The sequence below is a fragment of the Oncorhynchus tshawytscha genome, linkage group LG10, assembly GCF_018296145.1.
Source record: "Oncorhynchus tshawytscha isolate Ot180627B linkage group LG10, Otsh_v2.0, whole genome shotgun sequence".
In the NCBI taxonomy this organism is placed as follows: domain Eukaryota; kingdom Metazoa; phylum Chordata; class Actinopteri; order Salmoniformes; family Salmonidae; genus Oncorhynchus; species Oncorhynchus tshawytscha.
In genome coordinates, this window is record NC_056438.1 from 75,445,533 (window position 1) to 75,469,093 (window position 23,561).

The following is a 23,561-nucleotide window of genomic DNA, read 5'->3' on the forward strand; positions in this document are numbered from 1 at the left end:
AGTCAAGTTTGTAAACATACGAAAGAAACATACGAAAGGTTGTTTGAGGATAAGAGATAAAATACCATACATCAAATCAAATCCATTTACCAAGCTGAGATCATTTTGTGACTTTTTAGGAAATTATGTTTACCTGCAATGTCAATAAGTCATACCTTAGACCTGGCGCCAGTTAAAAGTCATAGCTGTGTGATTCACTAGCTGGTGCCTGTGATGAGAGAGAGGCGTAAAAGAGGTGGATTGCTCACTGTGTTAATGAATGTGGAGTATGGCTGAAATGTGTGACTTGTCTGGATTGATTGGACTCAGAGACGTCAGGCCCACTGAAACTGAGAGGGCAGAACACAGCGCCCTTATTTTTTAATACATTTGTACATTAAATATATACACTATATTTTACACACAATTCATAATTAATACAAAAAATATATAAAATAGATATGGGGAATCATCAGTGCCCCCTCAAAAAAAACATGTAGGGCTGATTGTGGTCTCTGCTCTGACAGTTGATAATTAGAGATGTGTCCCAAATGGCAACCCATTTCCGGCCGACAGAGTCCACTATTTTGACCAGAGCCCTATGGGCCCTGGTCAAAAGTAAGGCCCTGGTCAAATGTAGTGCACTATATAATACATTTAAAAAATAACAAATAGAGTGCTATTTAGGATGCACCTATTAATGATTTACGCCTGTGACCGGGTTGCTGCTGGCTGGGGCTTCCTCAGTCTCTGTCCTGTATCATGGATGAGTCATTGGCTTTTTTTTTAATATGATGTGTGGAAAGGGAAGGGCTGCGGTGCTATGGTTTCAGCTCTATCTACTGTCCACACACTGACTACTACACCACTACCATGTTTAAAGCCCTACCCCCTCCCTGAGAATCAGAAGGGCTGTGGTGCTATGGTTTCAGCTCTATCTACTGTCCACACACTGACTATTACACCACTACCATGTTTAAAGCCCTACCCCCTCCCTGAGAATCAGAAGGGCTGTGGTGCTATGGTTTCAGCTCTATCTACTGTCCACACACTGACTACTACACCACTACCATGTTTAAAGCCCTACCCCCTCCCTGAGAATCAGAAGGGCTGTGGTGCTATGGTTTCAGCTCTATCTACTGTCCACACACTGACTACTACACCACTACCATGTTTAAAGCCCTACCCCCTACCCCTCCCTGAGAATCAGAAGGGCCTAAGCCTCCCTGACTGACTACTACACCACTACCATGAATCAGAAGGGCTGTGGTGCTATGGTTTCAGCTCTATCTACTGTCCACACACTGACTACTACACCACTACCATGTTTAAAGCCCTACCCCTCCCTGAGAATCAGAAGGGCTGTGGTGCTATGGTTTCAGCTCTATCTACTGTCCACACACTGACTACTACACCACTACCATGTTTAAAGCCCTACCCCCTCCCTGAGAATCAGAAGGGCTGTGGTGCTATGGTTTCAGCTCTATCTACTGTCCACACACTGACTACTACACCACTACCATGTTTAAAGCCCTACCCCCTCCCTGAGAATCAGAAGGGCTAGGGCAGTTTTCCTATAGGCTATAGGGAAATGTGTAATATTTCATATTAGACTCACATTATACACACTAGGCCAGGGGTGGGCAAACCTTTTTGCTCAAGGGCCAGACCGAGATTTTAAAATTCAATGGAGGGCTGCACATTTTGTTTTGGTATGATTTGTTTGTCAAAATCTATTTGCGGGCCAGAAAAATTGCAGTTATTTTGAAATATGTTTATTTTTACCCAAATTAATCATCACCCCTCTCAAAATATATTTTTTGTATTTTACTCAAACCTCCCATTGAATCTGGCCCACAGGCCCCAGTTTGCCAAACCCTGCACTAGGCAATCCCTCTCTTCAGACAAGAGATCGGCAGTACAAATAGAAAATGGACTCCGCAGTAGGGGGAAACAACGCCACTGGCCACCCCACCATAGTTATTGTTTTTGTTGTAGAGCTGAGGAGCAGGAAAAATACAATTGCAGTACATATTGTGCTCTTCTTGCACAGGTGAGAGGATGTCTGTGGGGGGGAAAAAACAGTGTTGGTTGTTTACAGTAACATCTTTGTTGTTGTAATATTGTGAGCCTTAAAGGAGTTGCCAACAATGGAATGTTCTGGTTTTCGGGCATACAGATATTTTCAACCTAACTTCCTTTTCTGCTGAAAACCGGATATGGGAACTCCGCTAAGGCGTTTCTGTTACGCCTGACACGTTAGGTTATAATATTGTAAAAAGGACGTGGCTGTTTTACCATTAATGATTCCAGTTTCAATATAAGTACAGTGCCTTGCAAAAGTATTCATCCCCCTTGGCATTTTCCCTATATTGTTGCATTACAACCTGTAATTTAAATAGATTTTTATTTGGATTTCATGTATTAGACATACACAAAATAGTCCAAATTGGTGAAGTGAAATGAAAAAAATAACTTATTTCAAATTATTATAATATATTTCTTTCAACGGGAAAGTGGTGCGTACATATGTATTCACCCCATTTGCTATGAAGTCCCTAAATACGATCTGGTGCCAATTACCTTCAGAAGTCACATAATTAGTTAAATAAAGTCCACCTGTGTGCAATCTAAGTGTCACATGAGCTGTCACATGATCTCAGTATATATACACCTGTTCTGAAAGGCCTTAGAGTCTGCAACACCACTAAGCAAGCGGCACCATGAAGACCAAGGAGCTCTCCAAACAGGTCAGGGAAAATGTTTTGGAGAAGTACAGATCAGAGTTGGGTTATAAAAAAAATATCTGAAACTTTGAACATCCCAGGGAGCACCATTAAATGCATTATTAAAAAATGGAAAGAATATGGCACCACAACAAACCTGCCAAGAGAGGGCCACCCACCAAAACTCACAGACCAGGCAAGGAGGGCATTAATCAAAGAGGTAACAAAGGGACCAAATATAACCCTTAAATCAAATCAAATCAAATGTATTTATATAGCCCTTCGTACATCAGCTGATATCTCAAAGTGCTGTACAGAAACCCAGCCTAAAACCTAAACGGCAAGCAATGCAGGTGTAGAAGCACAGTGGCTAGGAAAAACTCCCTAGAAAGGCCAAAACCTAGGAAGAAACCTAGAGAGGAACCAGGCTATGTGGGGTGGCTAGTCCTCTTCTGGCTGTGCCGGGTGGAAATTATAACAGGACATGGCCAAGATGTTCATAAATGACCAGCATGGTCGAATAATAATAATCACAGGCAGAACAGTTGAAACTGGAGCAGCAGCACGGCCAGGTGGACTGGGGACAGCAAGGAGTCATCATGTCAGGTAGTCCTGAGGCATGGTCCTAGGGCTCAGGTCCTCCAACAGAGAGAAAGAAAGAGAGAATTAGAGAGAGCATACTTAAATTCACACAGGACACTGGATAGGACAGGAGAAGTACTCCACATATAACAAACTGACCCTAGCCCCACGACACAAACTACTGCAGCATAAATACTGGAGACTGAGACTGGAGGAGTCAGGAGACACTGTGGCCCCATCCGATGACACCCCCGGACAGGGCCAAAAAGGAAGGATATAACCCCACCCCACTTTGCCAAAGCACAGCCCCCACACCACTAGAGGGATATCTTCAACAACCAACTTACCATCCTGAGATAAGGCCGAGTACAGCCCACAAAGATCTCCGCCACGGCACAACCCAGGAGGGGGTGCCAACCCAGACAGGAAGATCACATCAGTGACTCAACCCACTCAAGTGACGCACCCCTCCTAGGGATGGTATGAAAGAGCCCTAGTAAGCTAGTGACTCAGCCCCTGTAATAGGGTTAGAGGCAGAGAATCCCAGTGGAAAGAGGGGAACCGGCCAGGCAGAGACAGCAAGGGCGGTTCATTGCTCCAGAGCCTTTCCGTTCACCTTCACACTCCTGGGCCAGACTACACTCAATCATATGATCCACTGAAGAGATGAGTCTTCAGTAAAGACTTAAAGGTTGAGACCGAGTTTGCGTCTCTCACATGGGTATGCAGACCATTCCATAAAAATTGAGCTCTATAGGAGAAAGCCCTGCCTCCAGCTGTTTGCTTAGAAATTCTAGGGACAATTAGGAGGCCTGTGTCTTGTGACCGTAGTGTACGTGTAGCTATGTACAGCAGGACCAAATCAGAGAGATAGCTCCTTAAGGAGCTGCAAAGCTCCACAGCAGAGATTGGAATATCTATCAATAAGACCACTTTAAGCCATATACTCCACAGAGCTGGGTTTTACGAAAGAGGGGCCAGAAAAAAAGGCATTGCTTAAAGAAAACAATAAACAAACACATTTGGTGTTCGCCATAAGGCATGTGGGAGACTCCCCAAACATATGGAAGAAGGTACTCTGGTCAGATGAGACTAAAATTGGGCTTTTTGGCCATCAAGGAAAATGCTATGTCTGGCGCAAACCCAACACCTCTCATCACCCCGAGAACACCATCCCCACAGTGAAGCACGGTGGTGGCAGCATCATGCTTTGGGGATGTTTTTCATCGTCAGGAACTGGGAAACTGGTCAGAATTGAAGGAATAATGAATGGTGCTAAATACAGGGAAATTATTGAGGGAAACCTGTTGCAGTCTTCCAGTGATTTGAGACTGGGACAGAGGTTCACCTTCCAGCAGGACAATGACCCTAAGCATACTGCTAAAGCAACACTCAAATGGTTTAAGGGGAAACATTTAAACGTCTTGGAATGGCCTAGACCTCCATCCAATTGAGAATCTGTGGTATGACTTAGAGATTGCTGTACACCAGCGGAACCCATCTAACTTGAAGGAGCTGGAACACTTTTGCCTTGAAGAACGGGCAAAAATCCCAGTGGCTAGATGTGCCAAGTTCATAGAGAAATACCCCAAGAGACTTGCAGCTGTAATTGCTGCAAAAGGTGGCTCTACAAAGTATTGACTTTGGGAGGGTGAATAGTTATGCACACTCAAGTTTTCTGTTTTTTTGTCTTATTTCTAGTTTGTTTCACAATAAAACATATTTTGCATCTTCAAAATGGTAGGCATGTTGTGTAAATCAAATGATACAACCCCCCAAAAAAATACATTTTAATTCCAGGTTGTAAGGCAACAAAATAGGAAAAATGCCAAAGGGGGGGAAAATACTTTCGCAAGCCACTGTAGGAGAGTATACAAATATTTTGAAGATAAATACACAACGCAGAGACAGAGTACGAGAGGTCAAAAGGACAAGAAGTCAATTGATTTAACGTTCAATGGAAATAGTGTTTTTTTCTGTAATCGGGAATTATTGATCAATGGGTCAGAGACATGGGAGGAACTTGTCTATACAGTGAGCCTGAAACAGGATACTTGTTATTTGGCCGTTGGCCCAGTTGTACTGCAAGGACTTCTAATTGGTTCAACCACAGGCTAGGGCTAGGTTATAAAACTAGATCCTGTCCTTTTGTTCTGGGGAGAGAACCACAGGAGAGATCCACTGGAGAGAACCACAGGAGGGAACCACAGGAGAGATCCACTGGAGAGAACCACAGGAGAGAATCACTGAGGACAGGGGAGAGATCCACTGGAGAGATCCACAGGAGAGAATCACTGAGGACAGGGGAGAGATCCACTGGAGAGATCCACAGGAGAGAATCACTGAGGACAGGGGAGAGATCCACTGGAGAGATCCACAGGAGAGAATCACTGAGGACAGGGGAGAGATCCACTGGAGAGAACCACAGGAGAGAATCACTGAGGACAGGGGAGAGATCCACAGGAGAGAACCACTGGAGAGATCCACTGGAGAGAACCACAGGAGAGAATCACTGGAGAGAACCACAGGAGAGAATCACTGAGGACAGGGGAGAATGACCATCTACCTCCCTATATGATTTGTCCTCTTTGAATAAACCTATTTTCCTCCCCCAGATTTCCTTTGGGGTTTGTGTTATTGAAGAATTACATCAACTGCTACCAAAAGGAAATGTCAAAAGTTTAGTCTAAGGCAGATAGAGCTACTTACAACAGAATTTAAGGTCTTTGATTGTTTAAAGATGACATTCATTTAAACCTCAATTTGTTTTATGGTCAGTTATAAAAACATTTACATTTTCACAAGATATTTTTGTCCTAGCCATTAAAGATCTCTCTGTGATTTGTCCATGTCCTCACATATTTTCTCCCAAATTAAACCCAACTGCCCCCCCAGCTGAGAGAGGATGCATCCCAAATGGCACCCTATTCCCTACATAGTGCACTACTTTTCACCAAAGCCCTTTGGGCCCTATTGGGAATAGGGTGCCATTTGGGATGATCCCTGAGCCTTGTCATGTAACTGTTAATCAGACGGTTGTACACCGAGAGGCTTATCGAGCTGCCTGGCTGGGAGAGAGAGGACACGTCATGCTCCCTCACTGTCTGTCTGACGGTCTGACTCACACTCTGATGTCACAGCCTAATGTGCGTGTGTGTGCAAGTACGTTTCTTTTGTGTGTCTGTGTGTGAGCGGCATGATAAAGGTTTGATAAACGACCCCGGCCAGCACCTCCAGGCTGGCTCTCATACGACAGCGGGGGTCAGCAGATGTATTGCGAGAGCGTGAAGCCGTAGCTGTGTAACAGTGTACATTCTGTCTGAAACACAAATGGCACACTAGTTCCTTCATAGTGCATACATTTTGATCCAAAGTCCCATGGGCCCAGCCTGGTCAACATTCTACCACATTATACAGTATAGGGATCAATTTGGGACACAGGCACTCCTCCTATCCAGCCGCAGAGCACAAGAGACATTGATTTCTCTGTAATAACATCGCAAGCTATACTGCTGCTGTCATAGAACATGTATCTCATACGTACAATAAAATAGCCAATGCTGATTGTTCATTAGGTCCTAATAAACACAGAGCTGTTGGCTGAGGTGGTAGAGTATGGGCTCTGGGCAAAAGTAGTGCACTATATAGTGAATAGGGTGCCATTTGGGACACAACCTGTTGTTGTGGCATGGTCAGAGGACTGGGAAAGGAGAAGAGAACAGAGTGGTTACTAGCTAGCACATTGATGAACCTCTCTGTTAGCCTGGGCTCTGTCTCAACTCCTATCGAGCCTCCTAAGTGCACCCTGGGGGAATAAGACGTAACAACACATTCTATCGCCATCTCTTCTTTTAGTCTATTAAAACCCTTTTATTTATTAAAAGCCACACTTCATTAGAATATTGCAGGAAGAGGTCCAGGCATATAACAAGATACGTCTGGATTAGTAGAAAATAAACAGTTTAATTCTGGCATATTGTGGGAAATGTTCAATACTTTCACAAATATTTTGTGCCTTTGTTTTATTGATTTACTTCAAAGGGGAATTATATTTATTCCAGTCGGGCCGCAAAACCAGCATTACACACAGAATGAAATCTATTCACATATTTTCCAGGATATATTTTGGGTAGAATATGGATAAAATCTCTGTGTCTTCAAGGAAGCCATCCAGACACTCTATATGACACCCATGACCCCATCCTTATTCTATTGCTGCCCAGCTGTCATTACACACATTCTCTATGTACCAATGAAATAAAATCACTAGACTAGACTCTATGATCAATCATAAATGAATGAACCCCATGTCTCCACCTCTGACCCCCAAGTCCCTGTCTCCACCTCTTACCCCAAGTCCCTGTCTCCACCTCTGACACCCAGTCCCTGTCCTCACCTCTAACCCCCAGTCCCTGTCCTCACCTCTGACCCCCAGTCCCTGTCCTCACCTCTGACCCCCAGTCCCTGTCACCACCTCTGACCCCCAGTCCCTGTCACCACCTCTGACCCCCAGTCCCTGTCTCCACCTCTGACACCCAGTCCCTGTCCTCACCTCTAACCCCCAGTCCCTGTCCTCACCTCTAACCCCTAGTCCCTGTCACCACCTCTGACCCCCAGTCCCTGTCACCAACTCTGACCCCACAGTGCCTGTCCTCACCTCTAACCCCTAGTCCCTGTCACCACCTCTGACCCCAAATCACTGTCTCAACCTCTGACCCCCAGTTCCTGTCCTCACCTCTAACCCCCAGTCCCTGTCACCACCTCTGACCCCCAGTCCCTGTCGCCACCTCTGACCCCCAGTGTTCTGTGCATGCTTGGTAGTATGTTTTAACTTGATTAGAAACGGTAAGAACAGTGGAGATGCCGTCACTATATCATTATAATGACAGTAGTAAAACTACTACCGAAACCAATCTGTACATAGCAGCTCTCTGAATCTCGCAGCGCTATGTGGTGTGGGGGATGTGACGACAATGACTCATCGTTGATTTATTGACAAAGACCAAGAAGGTTGTTCAATCACACACACACACTGATTCAACAGTCATAGTGTGGTTTATAGTGCTATTAGCTATGATGATAACGTTGCCTCCAAGACTGTGTTTAGAATGTAGTAGAACGTAGCATCTTGAAGTACATACACAGTGCAGCACAAATCACACCCTATTCCCATTATGTAGTGCACTACTTTTGACCAGAGCCCTATGGTGCACTATATACAGAATAGTGCCATTTGGTACACACATTAGCATGTACTGCAGCACCGAGAAGTACACTACACATTACAGTGTGTGTTTAACGAAAGGGGTCGTTGTGTTTTTCCTGCTGAACAGAACAGTATGAGATAGATTGTTGTATTGCTTAATTAAACCCCTCTAGGTATGGGGGGGGCAGACAAGATAAGTGCAATTAAAGCAGGATGTTTTTCAGATCCTCCACCGTTTTACATCATTAACTATACAGCGGTTGTCCGCTCTGGCTGCCTGCATCCCAAATGGCACCCTACTCCTTACACAGTGCACTACTTTTGACCAGAGCCCTACGGACCCTGGTCAAAAGTGGTGAACTATGTAGGGAATAAGGTGATGTTTGTGATACAGCCTCTGTGTTCCAGAGGCTGAGGTGGTGAGGGGTGATGCTGCAGCGTCGCGCCTGAGAAGGCCAGCGTTTTAGAAGAACAGGATTGTGGTACGAGACATGTATCCCTTTATGTCCTTCACGGAGGAAGTTTGATTTACAGTACAGTATCGCCTGCGGTTTTACAATATATTTTCCACACAGGATTTTTAGATTGGGAGACAAGGGGTGTTGATGAAACTGTTGAGATATAATAACGAGACAGAGAGAGAAGGGTAGGAGAGAGAGGGGGGTAGAGGAGAGAGAGGGGGGGGTAGAGGAGAGAGGGGGGGGGAGAGAGAGAGAGAGCAGAAAGAGAGAGGGGGAGAGGAGTAGAGAGGGGGGCAGAGGAGAAAGAGAGAGAGGGGGGTAGAGGAGAAAGAGAGAGGGGGTAGAGGAGAAAGAGGAGAGGGGTAGAGGAGAAAGAGAGAGAGGGGTAGAGCAGAAAGAGAGGGGTAGAGCAGAAAGAGAGAGAAGGGTAGAGGAGAGAGAGAGGGGTAGAGCAGAAAGAGAGGGGTAGAGGAGAGAGAGAGAGGGGTAGAGCAGAAAGAGAGGGGTAGAGGAGAGCAGAGGTTCTCCAACTTCCTCAGGGACCCCCAGCCATTCCATTTATTTGATGTATTCCAGATCACACCTGATTCAACTTGTAAACTAATCCTCAAGCCCTTGACTACTTAAATCAGGTAAACTAGTTCAGGGCTGGAACAAAACTATGAAATGTCTGGGTATCCCCGAGGAGGTTTAAGAACCACTGTGTAGAGGGTTAAGAACGGCAGGTGAACGCAGTGGAGAGAGGAGACCGAGGAGGGCAGAGGAGAGAGAAGAGGAGACCGAGGAGGGCAGAGGAGAGAGAAGAGGAGACCGAGGAGAGAGAAGGAGAGAGAAGAGGAGACCGAGGAGGGCAGAGGAGAGAGAAGAGGAGACCGAGGAGGGCAGAGGAGAGAGAAGAGGAGACCGAGGAGGGCAGAGGAGAGAGAAGAGGAGACCGAGGAGAGAGAAGGAGAGAGAAGAGGAGACCGAGGAGGGCAGAGGAGAGAGAAGAGAGAGACCGAGGAGAGAGAAGGAGAGAGAAGAGGAGACCGAGGAGGGCAGAGGAGAGAGAAGAGGAGACCGAGGAGGGCAGAGGAGAGAGAAGAGGAGACCGAGGAGGGCAGAGGAGCGAGAAGAGGAGACCGAGGAGGGCAGAGGAGCGAGAAGGAGGGCAGAGGAGAGAGAAGAGGAGACTGAGGAGGGCAGAGGAGAGAGAAGAGGAGACCGAGGAGGGCAGAGGAGAGAGAAGAGGAGACCGGAGAAAAGACAGGACAGCTCTCGTGGCAGTGACCTTTGACCCGAGGTAGCCAAACGTCTGGCAACGTCACATCACATGACTACAGGAGACAAGCTGCTGCTGCAGTGTGAATTTAGACAGAATCTAGAACTCTCTTAGTGTTTATCCAGCCTAATGAAACTGCTTTGTGATCTACCTCCCAGGTTCATTTAAACATAAAACAGGTATCGGTAAAACAGAGAGACACCTAGTCAGGCAGACAGACAGAGAGATTGACAGAGACGGACACCTAGTCAGGCAGACAGCGATGGACAGGACAAACAGGCAGATAAACAGACACAGCGAGCCAGCCAGACGGACATAGACACACCAACAGACCAATGAACAGAGAGACAGACGAAAAGCAACAGCACGAGACAACCAGTAGCAGGGACAAACAGCAACACAGACAGGGAGGGAAATAAAAATGTTTATTTTGAGAAATCAGTTTTTTACATCCTGTTAAGCATTTCAGTAGGCACCTCTGGATGAAATCACACATCATCCTCAAAGTGTTTTCAAACAGGTTTCACACAATAACAATAATCACCAATCAATGTAGCGATCAATCATTAGAGAAACAGCACATTTTATTTTTTTATATATTTTTTTTAAAGTAACAAAAATACATTGCAATATAAAGTAACATGATAAAAATTCTGAAGAGTTGTTTGTTCCTCCAATCACCACTTGGCACCACTTTAAAACACTTTGGTAGCATCCCAATCGTCACCTTAAATGGCACCCTATTCCCCATTTAGTGCACTTATTTTTTTCCACCAGGGCCCATAGAACTCTGATCTAAAGTAGTGTGCTATATAGGGCATAAGGTGCCATTTGAGACAACTTTTTTTTTTTTTTTTTTTTTTTAAACCTCTATTCAGAACTTGGAATATAAATTGAAGCTGTTAAATGCTTTGATAGTGTTTATTATTAGATTTGATGAAAATCTCTTTCAAGAGCGTCATCTGTAGTGGTCAGAAGTGGTCCAAGAGATCGACGGTCTGACTCCATCCTTATCATTCATATTCAAACTGATTCACAGACATGGACTAGAGAAAACTGTAGAAACTTTTTTTTTTTTTTTAAATATTGTGAAAACAGATATATAAACAAAAGAGTTTCAGAAAGGCATTCTATTTTAAAAATGAACAGAGAGGGGGAAAAAAATAAACTTTTCCTGGCTAATATTAGGACACCACCTTTTCCTACTGTGTGTGTATATACTGTACCACTGTAAATGACAAGACATATTTAACAACTTTTCCTTCTCCTTTAGAAAATATTGTTTTGGTTCTTTGTGAATGACAGATTGCATAAACTACTAGGTTGTGTCCCAAATGGCAAGAATGACTTTCATCCCAAAATGGCACCCCATTCCCTAGTGCACTACACGTAGAGTATAAGGTGAGATTGGTTTGGCAAGTTAGTGTCTCTCGTCTGAGAGCCCCGGCGGCTCTCAGCCTCTCTCTATTCAACAGCAGGACGCTCTTTGATGATGTCATCGCCGGGTAGTCTGGTAACCATGCAGAGCTAACTAGTGAGAGCGTTGGACTAGTAACCGAAAGGCTGCAAGATCGAATCCCTGAGCTGACAAGGTAGAAATCTGTCGTTCTGCCACTGAACAGGCAGTTAACCCACTGTTCCTAGGCAGTCATTGAAAATAAGAATTTGTTCTTAACTGACTCGCCTAGTTAAATAAAGGTTAAATAAAATAAAAAAATTCTGCACTAGTTTTGACCAGGGCACATAGGGCTATGACCAAACGTAGTGCACTAGATCGGGCATAGTGTGCCATTTGGGACATATAACTAAACTCAGCTAGTGGTCCAGCCCACTCGTATCCAAATCTTCTCCTCACAGTAAACTCTTTCATTCACAGTGTGGTTGTATCCATAATAGCACCCTAACTCTAAATCTCGCAGTGTTATTGTAGAGTACTTTTCTTGCGCTCTTTATATAGTATAGGATGCCATTTGACATGTGCCTTTTGTCAGTATCTACGTTAGTTAGTGTTGGTTGGCTGCTGAGACGGCAATCGCTTTAACTTGGAACCATCTCTGTCCTGGAAGTTGCCACGAAGACTACTGCAAAACGTAAACAATAAGTGAGCCAACGGGCTTGACGACGGCGTAACACTTTGGGGACATTGACTAGCGTACATAGACTGCCAATTCATTAAATAAAACGAGAAAAATATATATAGATTGTTGTTTTTTTGTGATTTTTTTGTGTTTTTTAAAAATGCTGTTGTTCTTCTTCAGTCCTCTACAAACATGGTGCTGCAACAACGCTCATCATGATACGTGTAGTGAACATGAAACCGTTTTCAACTATGTTCCCTGGTGATCTGGCTTGGGGTTAAAAGGCCTTGGCTAAACATCATTCTTATTATGTACAAATAAAATATGCATTTAACAACCTCCAAGCTGGGAAGAAGAGAGGATGGTTAGCTTGTTCTCTGTGGACTGTCTGTGTCCCCCCCCCCTTCCCTTTGTGTCCAGTAACCTAGGTAACCAACCTCCAAGCCTCATTGGCTACTGAGAGCCTGCACTCTGATGACCAACGAGGAAATCAGTGCGGATTTGATACATCAATACAAAAATAATTGAGAAAGTAGTTTTAAAAGACTAGTGATAAAAATAAAAAAAAAGGACAGTGACGTTCGTCCAAAATGGCACCCCATTCCCTAGTGCACTACACGTCGAGGAAAAGGTGCCATTTGTGACACACTATGTGAGATTGGTTTGGCAAGTTAGTGTCTCTCGTCTGAGAGCCCCGGCGGCTCTCAGCCTCTCTCTATTCAACAGCAGGACGCTCTTTGATGATGTCATCGCCGGGTAGTCTGGTAACCATGCAGAGCTAACTAGTGACGACGTCGTCGAGGACACGAGGTGGCGTGCTGTGTCCACTCCCACACACTCCCTAGTTCACACACACTCCTCGGCCGACATCAGTAGAGGGTTGATGTACTCGAACCCTTCGAACTCCGACTGGTCGATCTTCTTCACCGCGTCACTGGAAAACAGGAAAGGAACAAAGGTTAAGGGGGTCGTCCTATGACCGCGCTGATCAGGAAGTCATTCACAGGTCTAGTAACCTCCATCATAGGTAGCCTCTGTTTTGAAACCATTCAGTACTCCATTCAGCAAGAAGTTTTTAGGACTCATGGTATTCTTTATAAACATGAGGGATGGACCTCTGTCTGTAAAGATATCTGCACTGGTCTCTAATTTATTTACAAAGCAGTCTGGCAGAAACTTCCACTGTACATCACTTCATTGATTCATTTTAGACAAATAAAATGACCAAATCCGTTCTCAGGGGTGGATATCTCTGGAGATCCCATTGGTCTCCATGGAGTTAGGAAAATCTGATTTGAGTTGTTCCTGCCCTTTTTATGTGTGGAACAATACACAAAATTCCTTTCAGACATTTAAAATGACTGGAGACTTATGTAAACAAATACGATTGCTTTTCTTAGATGTGTTTAACGTGTATTATTATTATAGTGGGTTTTATTAGTAAATGTACGCAGGGCTCTCTTGTTTTATTAGTAAATGTACGCAGGGCTCTTGTTTTATTAGTAAATGTACGCAGGGCTCTTGTTTTATTAGTAAATGTACGCAGGGCTCTTGTTTTATTAGTAAATGTACGCAGGGCTCTTGTTTTATTAGTAAATGTACGCAGGGCTCTTGTTTTATTAGTAAATGTACGCAGGGCTCTCTTGTTTTATTAGTAAATGTACGCAGGGCTCTTGTTTTATTGGTAAATGTACGCAGGGCTCTTGTTTTATTAGTAAATGTACGCAGGGCTCTTGTTTTATTAGTAAATGTACGCAGGGCTCTTGTTTTATTAGTAAATGTACGCAGGGCTCTCTCTTGTTTTATTAGTAAATGTACGCAGGGCTCTTGTTTTATTAGTAAATGTACGCAGGGCTCTACGCAGGGCTCTTGTTTTATTAGTAAATGTACGCAGGGCTCTTGTTTTATTTATTAGTAAATGTACGCAGGGCTCTTGTTTTATTGTTTTAGGGCTCTCTTGTTTTAGTAAATGTACGCAGGGCTCTTGTTTTATTAGTAAATGTACGCAGGGCTCTTGTTTTATTAGTAAATGTACGCAGGGCTCTTGTTTTATTAGTAAATGTACGCAGGGCTCTCTTGTTTTATTAGTAAATGTACGCAGGGCTCTCTCTTGTTTTATTAGTAAATGTACGCAGGGCTCTTGTTTTATTAGTAAATGTACGCAGGGCTCTTGTTTTATTAGTAAATGTACGCAGGGCTCTCTTGTTTTATTAGTAAATGTACGCAGGGCTCTCTTGTAAAAGAGTGACTCCCTGTTTAAATGAAGATGAATCAAACTGATTCATGAAGAATGACAGACAGCGCCAGACAGAGACAGTCTGCCCAGCCAGCCATTAGGACACTCACTCGTCATCAGGCGTGAGCTGGATAGGCTCGTTGGTAAACTGGGTGTCGAAGCTGTCCAGTCCAAACTCTCCTGAGATGTTGGGTTTGAATGGAGGAGCCACCTGCTTTTGTTCCATCTGAAACAACACAAGCCAATGGGGTCAGAGGGCGGGCAAACACACACACACACACACACACACACACACACACACACCTTGATACTCTTTTAAAATAATGTACATGAAGCTATTTAGCTAAATGCTTTAATCCAAAACTACTTACAGCCAACTTTATACTGCAAGCACCATGTTTCAACCAACAAGCATTATTTACAAACAAGACTTCAAATCAAATCAAACTTTATTTGTCACATGTCCGAATACAACAGGTGTAGACCTTAGTGAAATGCTCACTTACAGGCTCTAATCAATGGTGTGGGAAAAAAAGGTGTGTGTGTGTGTGTGTGTGTGTGTGTAAGTAAAGAAATAACAGTAAAAAGAAAATGGGGTTCAGTGTATGAAACTGTCTAACAAAAATGATTTTACCAAAAGCCAATCTCCCTGTTTCTCTCTGAAACGATATTAGTGACTGTGCTGTGGCTTAGTGAAAACTCCACTGTAAACTCAGGCCAGACAGACAGCCTGCAGTGTGTTGACCCAGTACTGCCCCCCCCCCTGTAGGTAGACTAGAGTACTGCATGGGCTGGCTGCCACCTGTTGTTTATGAGGGGAGACTGAGTAGAGGGGGAGGCAGCCCAGCAGTGTAACCTGATCCTTCCAGACAGAGAGCCAGCCAGCAAGTCAGTACAGCAGCAGTCCAGACCAAACAGGGGAAAGAGGTCAGGCTGCTCCTGAGCTGGTCTGGGACTGGAGGCATGTCTAGAGGCCAGCCTGTTTGTTTAGCTGGCAGGTGGGTAGAACTAGGGAGATTGCCTTGGGAGTATGTCTGGCCCATTACCATGGTTGGAGTCAATTCCTTTACAATTCAGGAAGTAAACTGAAATTCCAATTCCATTTTTCCAGAATATTGAAAATCTGAATTGACCCCAACCCTGGTGTCTGCTGCAACAGGTGAAACATCATGAGGTTAACCATGTTACTGCTTATTGGTGGTGAACATCTAACTACAACAGAACCACTTGGTCCAGGGATAGGTTTAATATGAGTCTGAGAAACCTGCCCTTAGAGAACCAATACATCCCATTGGCCTGTCTTGTTCCCTGGTGGGAAAGGAGACTGTCTGGGCTTGTCTAAGTTGATGACCCTCAACTATGTGGAAACTAGAGGTCGACAGATTCATCGGATTGGCCGATTTCAAGTTTTCATAACAATCGGAAATCTGTATTTTTGGGCGCCGATTTGCCGATTTAAATATTATTATTTATTTGTTTACCTTTATTTAACTAGGCAAGTCAGTTAAGAACACATTCTTATTTTCAATGACGGCCTAGGAACAGTGGGTTAACTGCCCTTTTCAGGGGCAGAACGACAGATTTTCACATTGTCAGCTCGGGGGATCCAATCTTGCAACCTTACAGTAAACTAGTCCAACGCAATAACGACCTGCCTCTCTCTCGTTGCACTCCACAAGGAGTTTGCCTGTTACGCGAATGCAGTAAGTCAAGGTAAGTTGCTAGCTAGCATTAAACTTATCTTATAAAAAACAATCATAATCAGTAGTTAACTACACATGGTTGATGATATTACTAGATATTATCTAGCGTGTCCTGCGTTGTGTATAATCTGACTGAGCATACAAGCATACAAGTATCGAAGTATCTGACTGAGCGTTTTGCCAGCAGCGCTTCATTGTGCGTCAAGCATTGCGCTGTTTATGACTTCAAGCCTATCAACTCCCGAGATGAGGCTGGTGTAAACGAAGTGAAATTGCTAGCTAGTTAGCGCGCGCTAATAGCGTTTCAAACGTCACTCGCTCTGAGCCTTGCAGTGGTTGTTTCCCTTGCTCTGCATGGGTAACGCTGCTTCGAGGGTGGCTGTTGTCGTTGTGTTCCTGGTTCGAGCCCAGGGAGGAGCGAGGAGAGGGACGGAAGCTATACTGTTACACTGACAATACTAAAGTACCTATAAGAACATCCAATAGTCAATGGTTAATGAAATACAAATGGTATAGAGGGAAATAGTCCTATAATTCCTATAATAACTTCAACCTAAAACTTCTTACCTGGGAATATTGAAGACTCATGTTAAAAGGAACCACCAGCTTTCATATGTTCTCATGTTCTGAGCAAGGAACTTAAACGTTAGCTTTCTTACATGGCACATATTGCACTTTTACTTCCTTCTCCAACACTTTGTTTTTGCATTATTTAAACCAAATTGAACATGTTTCATTATTTACTTGAGGCTAAATGTATTTTATTGATGTATTAAGTTAAAATAAGTGTTCATTCAGTATTGTTGTAATTCTCATTATTACAAATAAATAAATAAAAATCATGCGATTAATCGGTATAGGCTTTTTTGGTCCTCCAATAATCGGTATCTGTGTTGAAAAATCATAAATCGGTCGACCTCTAGTGGAAACAGTATAGGAGTTGATTTGTCTCACTGTCCGTCGTTCACAGTGTTGAAGTTAATTATCAATTTTGTTTGAATGAAAACAATGATTCACCATCTCTTGTCTCTGTTGGATCATGGTGTTCTAACCCACCTCAACACCAGAGAACACTGATAGAACACAGAAAAGACAGACAGAGAAAGATAGAAGTGCGAAAGAAAGAAGACACGATGACTCACAAGGTCCCAGTCTACGTTTCGGAAGAAGGGATGACCCATGATGTCAGCGAAGCCCGTCTGGGGGTGACAACCTAGCCTCTCCTTAGGTTCCTGAGAGATAGAAGAGAGGGAGGGAGAAGTGGAAGAGAGGGAGAGCAACAAAGAAAAGGGTGTGAGAGAAAATTACACCATATATAATGAGACAGATGGGAGGGAAAGGAGGCGAGAGGGAGGGAGAGGAGGCGGGAGAAGAGGCGGGAGAAGAGGCGGGAGAAGAGGCGGGAGAAGAGGCGGGAGGGAGGCGGGAGAAGAGGCGGGAGAAGAGGGGGAGAAGGAGGCGGGAGGGAAGAGGCGGGAGAGGGAGGCGGGAGAAGAGGCGGGAGAAGAGGCGGGAGAAGAGGCAGGGGAGAGGGAGGCGGGAGAAGAGGCGGGAGAAGAGGCGGGAGAGAGAGGCGGGAGGGAGGGGGGGAGGGGGAGAAGAGGCGGGGGGGGAGGGAGAGGAGAGGAGGAAGGGAGAGGAGGCGGGAGGGAGAGGAGGCGGGAGGGGAGGGGCGGGGGAGGGGGAGGGAGGGAGGGGAGGGAGGGAGGAGGGAGGGAGGGAGAGAGAGGAGGCAGGAGGGAGGGAGAGAGAGGAGGCAGGGAGAGGAGGGGGGAGAGGCGGGGAGAGGAGGGAGGAGGCGGGAGAAGAGGAGGGAGGAGGCGGGAGGAGGCGGGAGAGGCGGGAGAAGAGGGAGGGGGGAGAGAGGAGGCGGGGGGGAGGGAGAGGAGGGGGAGGGGGGAGGGAGAGGAGGAGGGGAGGAGGGGGGAGGCAGGGAGGAGGGAGGGAGAGGAGAGGGAGGAGGGGAGGCGGGAGAGGAGGCGGGAGGGAGAGAGGAGGCGGGAGGGGAGAGGAGGCGGGAGGGAGAGGAGGCGGGAGGGGGGGAGGGAGGCGGGAGGGGAGGAGGAGGAGGGGAGGGGGAGAGAGGAGGCGGGAGGAGAGGAGGCGGGGGAGGCAGGCGGGAGGGGGGAGGCGGGAGGGGAGGCGGGAGGGGGAGGGAGAGGAGGGGGGGGAGGGAGGGGAGGGAGAGGAGGCGGGAGGGAGGGAGAGGAGGCGGGAGGGAGGAGAGAGGAGGGGGAGGGAGGCGGGAGGGAGAGGAGGCGGGAGGGGGAGAGGAGGAGGGAGGGAGGAGGGAGGAGGGGGAGGGAGAGGAGGAGCGGGAGGCAGAGGAGGCAGGGGGAGGCAGAGGAGGCAGGAGGCAGGAGGCAGAGGGAGGGAGGAGGAGAGGAGGCGGGAGGGGAGAGGAGGCGGGAGGGAGGGAGAGGAGGCGGGAGGGAGAGGAGGCAGAGGAGGCAGAGGAGGCAGGGAGGAGAGGAGGGAGGGAGGCAGAGGAGGCGGGAGGGAGGGAGGGGGGAGAGAGAGAAGAGGCGGGAGGGAGGGAGAGAGAGAAGAGGCGGGAGGGAGGGAGAGAGAGAAGAGGCGGGAGGGAGGGAGAGAGAGAAGAGGCGGGGAGGGGGAGGGAGGGAGAGAGGAGCGGGGAGGGAGGGAGAGAGAGAGGAGGCGGGAGGGGGGAGAGAGAGAGAGGAGGCGGGGGAGGGAGGGAGAGAGAGGAGGCGGGAGGGAGGGAGGAGGCGGGAGTGTGCAGTAGTTACCTTGTTGAGAAAGCCCTTGAGGACGCTGGCAGCTTTGACTGACAACGATCGAGGAATCCTAATCTGTTTTTCCAATATTACTACAGAGGAGAGAGATTAGATTCGATTTTGAGAGGGCTTTTACAATAGTGACAGAGTGGATATAAAGAGAGAGGCTGTGAAAAATACCTTATTGAAACTGATATGCTGACACTGTGGACATGTGTCAGGCACTGCAGCATTACCACTATCTCAGCCCTCAAGAACAATCAGACTTTTGACTAGAGGTGCACTGTAGGGTTGGCAGTATACAGATATTCCTACCGTCCCCCGGGATGTACTCTATTACTGGCTTAGTACACAACAGGGTGTCAAAAAAAGACAAAAAAAAGACAATTGGGTGACCATTACCAGAATGCTAACATAATTAGCACAAGTAATTGCACATTTCAATGGATGCTGCTAGCTAAATATGCTAACGAGCCCAAACAAAAAATAAACGAATTACAAAGACGGGCAATCCCGCTCATAAAACGGTACATACAGTGCCTTGCGAAAGTATTCGGCCCCCTTGAACTTTGCGACCTTTTGCCACATTTCAGGCTTCAAATATAAAGATATAAAACTGTATTTTTTTGTGAAGAATCAACAAGTGGGACACAATCATGAAGTGGAACGACATTTATTGGATATTTCAAACTTTTTTAACAAATCAAAAACTGAAAAATTTGGGCATGCAAAATTATTTAAAAAAAAGTTTTTTTAGTTTGCTGCACTGAAAGTAAAGGGGCTGAATAATTTTGCACGCCCAATTTTTCAGTTTTTGATTGAATGTCTACTGAATGTCATTTTTGGTGAGTTCAGATATTTACAAGCGCATGTGAACGAGAGACATTATGCAAATGAGCATAGTTGAGACACACGTTTGTCTGAAGGAGGAATAGTACTGTGTACACACCGTGTGTGTGGAGTCTGGCGTCGCTAGGTCAACAGGCCTGCTGTGTACACACCGTCTGTCTGTCTGGAGTCACTAGGGCAACAGGCCTGCTGTGTACACACCGTGTGTCTGGAGTCACTAGGGCAACAGGCCTGCTGTGTACACACCGTGTCTGTCTGGAGTCGCTAGGGCAACAGGCCTGCTGTGTACACACCGTGTCTGTGTGGAGTTGCTAGGGCAACAGGCCTGCTTGCTCTGCTCAGAGAAGACGGGGGAGGAGCCGACAGGAGATCAAGCTGCAGCGACAGCTGTACAGGTAACTCATCCCGAGAGAGCTTTGACTTCTCAAACATGGCAGACAGCTAACACAATATGATGCCCTTATTAATTCAGCCATTTACTTAGATAAATAGCAAGTTAAACTTAGGAGTCGAGTTAAAACAGAATTACTTGTTTTTCACACAGAGAATTTTTAAAATCTCGTTGCGTTTCAGTAAACGCAGATCTAAAATGCGTATTATTGTAATTTACTGTTCGTTGTCAAACTAATTTTGTGCTTCAGTTGCACTTTTCCACTCGGATGACAAACACACGTGACTGGCTCAACTGTTCTGGGGGACTACAGTCAGCTTCATAATGTAAAATAATGTGACTGGCTCAACTGTTCTGGGGGAACGACGGTCAGCTTCATAAGGTAAAATAATGTGACTGGCTCAACTGTTCTGGGGGAACGACGGTCAGCTTCATAATGTAAAATAATGTGACTGGCTCAACTGTTCTGGGGGAACTACGGTCAGCTTCATAATGTAAAATAATGTGACTGGCTCAACTGTTCTGACTGGGGGAACTACGGTCAGCTTCATAATGTAAAATAATGTGACTGGCTCAACTGTTCTGGGGGAACTACGGTCAGCTTCATAATGTAAAATAATGTGACTGGCTCAACTGTTCTGGGGGAACTACGGTCAGCTTCATAATGTAAAATAATGTGACTGGCTCAACTACAACTGTTCAGCTTCATAAGGTAAAATAATGTGACTGGCTCAACTGTTCTGGGGAACTACGGTCAGCTTCATAATGTAAAATAATGTGACTGGCTCAACTGTTCTGGGGGAACTACGGTCAGCTTCATAATGTAAAATAATGTGACTGGCTCAACTGTTCTGGGGAACGACGGTCAGCTTCATAATGTAAAATAATGTGACTGGCTCAACTGTTCTGGGGGAACGACTTCAGCTTCATAATGTAAAATAATGTGACTGGCTCAACTGTTCTGGGGGAACTACGGTCAGCTTCATAATGTAAAATAATGTGACTGGCTCAACTGTTCTGGGGGAACTACGGTCAGCTTCATAATGTAAAATAATGTGACTGGCTCAACTGTTCTGGGGGAACTACGGTCAGCTTCATAAGGTAAAATAATGTGACTGGCTCAACTGTTCTGGGGGAGCTACGGTCAGCTTCATAATGTAAAATAATGTGACTGGCTCAACTGTTCTGGGGGAACTACGGTCAGCTTCATAATGTAAAATAATGTGACTGGCTCAACTGTTCTGGGGGAACTACGGTCAGCTTCATAATGTAAAATAATGTGACTGGTAAAATACAGAACGCAATATGCTTTATCTCCTAACATGTTGCACTAGCTGACTGCAGGTATTTACTGTAAAAGTAGCTACAAATATTAAAAAGTATTGAAAAACTTTAAAGAAATTGTTTCAGCGGTACTGAAAAACCATCCCATGGCTATTTCAAATAACCCGGTATATACCGTTTACCGCCCAAGTCTAGTTGCACAGAGATCCTTTTTACTGACTGATGAGAGTACCACGCTTTCTCTTGAGGCTGGCCAATGCAGAGTAACAACACGAGTACTTTCCATAACGTGAACTTTGACCCTGTCCTAACAGCATTACCTTGGAATAGGTAGTCTTCTGTGTTCTGGTCTGGGTTGTCGGTGCTTCCTACAATGTCGAAGGGCGACCGTCCAGCCATCATTTCAAACATAAGCACCCCCAGAGCCCACCAGTCCACGCTGAAACCATAGTCCTCTCCTCTCAGTATCTCAGGGCAACTGTAGTTGGGGGGGTCCCACAGAACGTAAACTGGTGGTGTCCCCTGGCCTCAAGCCCTCCTACACAGCATCAGGAAGCAACACACATCTCACAACGTTCAGGGTACCGTTGGGCTCAGTTGGAGCATGCCACTTGCAACGCCAGGGTTGTGGGTCCCATTCCCACGGTGGACCAGTACATAAGAGGAATGAAAATGTATATACTCTCTGCTGAGGGTCGCTCTGGATAAGAGCTTCTGCTAAATGACTCAAATGCAACACACACAAGCAAGCTTAAGATGTACAAGGACAACTACAACCGCACACACACACACACAAGCTTAAGATGTACAGGGACAACTACTACCGCACACACAAGCTTAAGATGTACAGGGACAACTACTACCGCACACACAAGCTTAAGATGTACAGGGACAACTACTACCGCACGCACACAACACACACACACACGCACACGCGCACACACACACACGCTTAAGATGTACAAGGACAACTTCACACACACACACACAAGCTTAAGATGTACAGGGACAACTACTACCGCACACACACACAAAAAGATAGACACACAGTACAGACAGAAACACAGCAACGGACACACTTTCGACACTCACCTTGCACATGCCGTAGTCAGTGAGTTTGATGTGTCCCTCCGACTCCAGCAGCACGTTGTCCAGTTTGAGGTCTCTGTAGATGATGCCTCTCTCGTGGAGGTAGTTCAACGCCAAGCTGATCTCTGCGGAGTAAAACCTGACACACACAGAGAGATGGTGAAGAACTAGTCAGACTCAACACACACCACCACCACCACCGTTTTAGAGCTACGCAGCTAATCACCAAGCCCTTGGTTCGTAGAATCAGAGGTGTAATTATTAGTCCAAAACGGAACATTTTGCAACTAAAAAGCACATTTATTGGCATTGGACAAATTCAGGTAGGTCTCACCCCGTTTGCGTCCGTTTAAGAAACGTTTTGCAACAGAATCGGCATAATGAATACACCCCAGGTGTGCTAGAGCTGGTGGCCTGCCCCAAAGGTTCTAGGTTCGGAGATGTGGGAATTTTACGTCTGACAACGTGAGCCTACTGGGGGAGAACAATAGATGTGTAGTCCTGGGCGTTTCAGAGGAACGGACATTTTTTTATTTCACCTTTATTTAACCAGGTAGGCCAGTTGAGAACAAGTTCTCATTTGCAACTGCGACCTGGCCAAGATAAAGCATAGCAGTGTGAGCAGACAACACAGAGTTACACATGGAATAAACAATTAACAAGTCAATAACACAGTAGAAAACAAAGGGGGGAGTCTATATACAATGTGTGCAAAAGGCATGAGGAGGTAGGCAAATAATTACAATTTTGCAGATTAACACTGGAGTGATAAATGATCAGATGGTCATGTACAGGTAGAGATATTGGTGTGCAAAAGAGCAAGTAAATAAATAAAAACAGTATGGGGATGAGGTAGGTGAAAATGGGTGGGCTATTTACCAATAGACTATGTACAGCAGCAGCGATCGGTTAGCTGCTCAGATAGCTGATGTTTGAAGTTGGTGAGGGAGATAAAAGTCTCCAACTTCAGCATTTTGC

The 23,561-nt window shown here is 45.6% G+C and overlaps 1 protein-coding gene across 1 annotated transcript in view; it reads right to left on the reverse strand.

Annotated features, from left to right (window-relative positions):
- Positions 1–12,450: 12,450 nt before the first annotated feature.
- LOC112259657 (protein kinase C iota type) overlaps positions 12,451–23,561 on the reverse strand; it is a 38,427-nt gene continuing 27,316 nt past the window's right edge. Inside the window, 8 exon segments of the mRNA XM_042329081.1 lie at positions 12,451–13,227; positions 14,640–14,755; positions 17,375–17,464; positions 18,983–19,062; positions 21,815–21,983; positions 21,986–22,000; positions 22,003–22,032; positions 22,587–22,722. Of these exon segments, the coding sequence (XP_042185015.1) occupies positions 13,140–13,227; positions 14,640–14,755; positions 17,375–17,464; positions 18,983–19,062; positions 21,815–21,983; positions 21,986–22,000; positions 22,003–22,032; positions 22,587–22,722 (724 nt within the window). The 3' untranslated portion in view covers positions 12,451–13,139.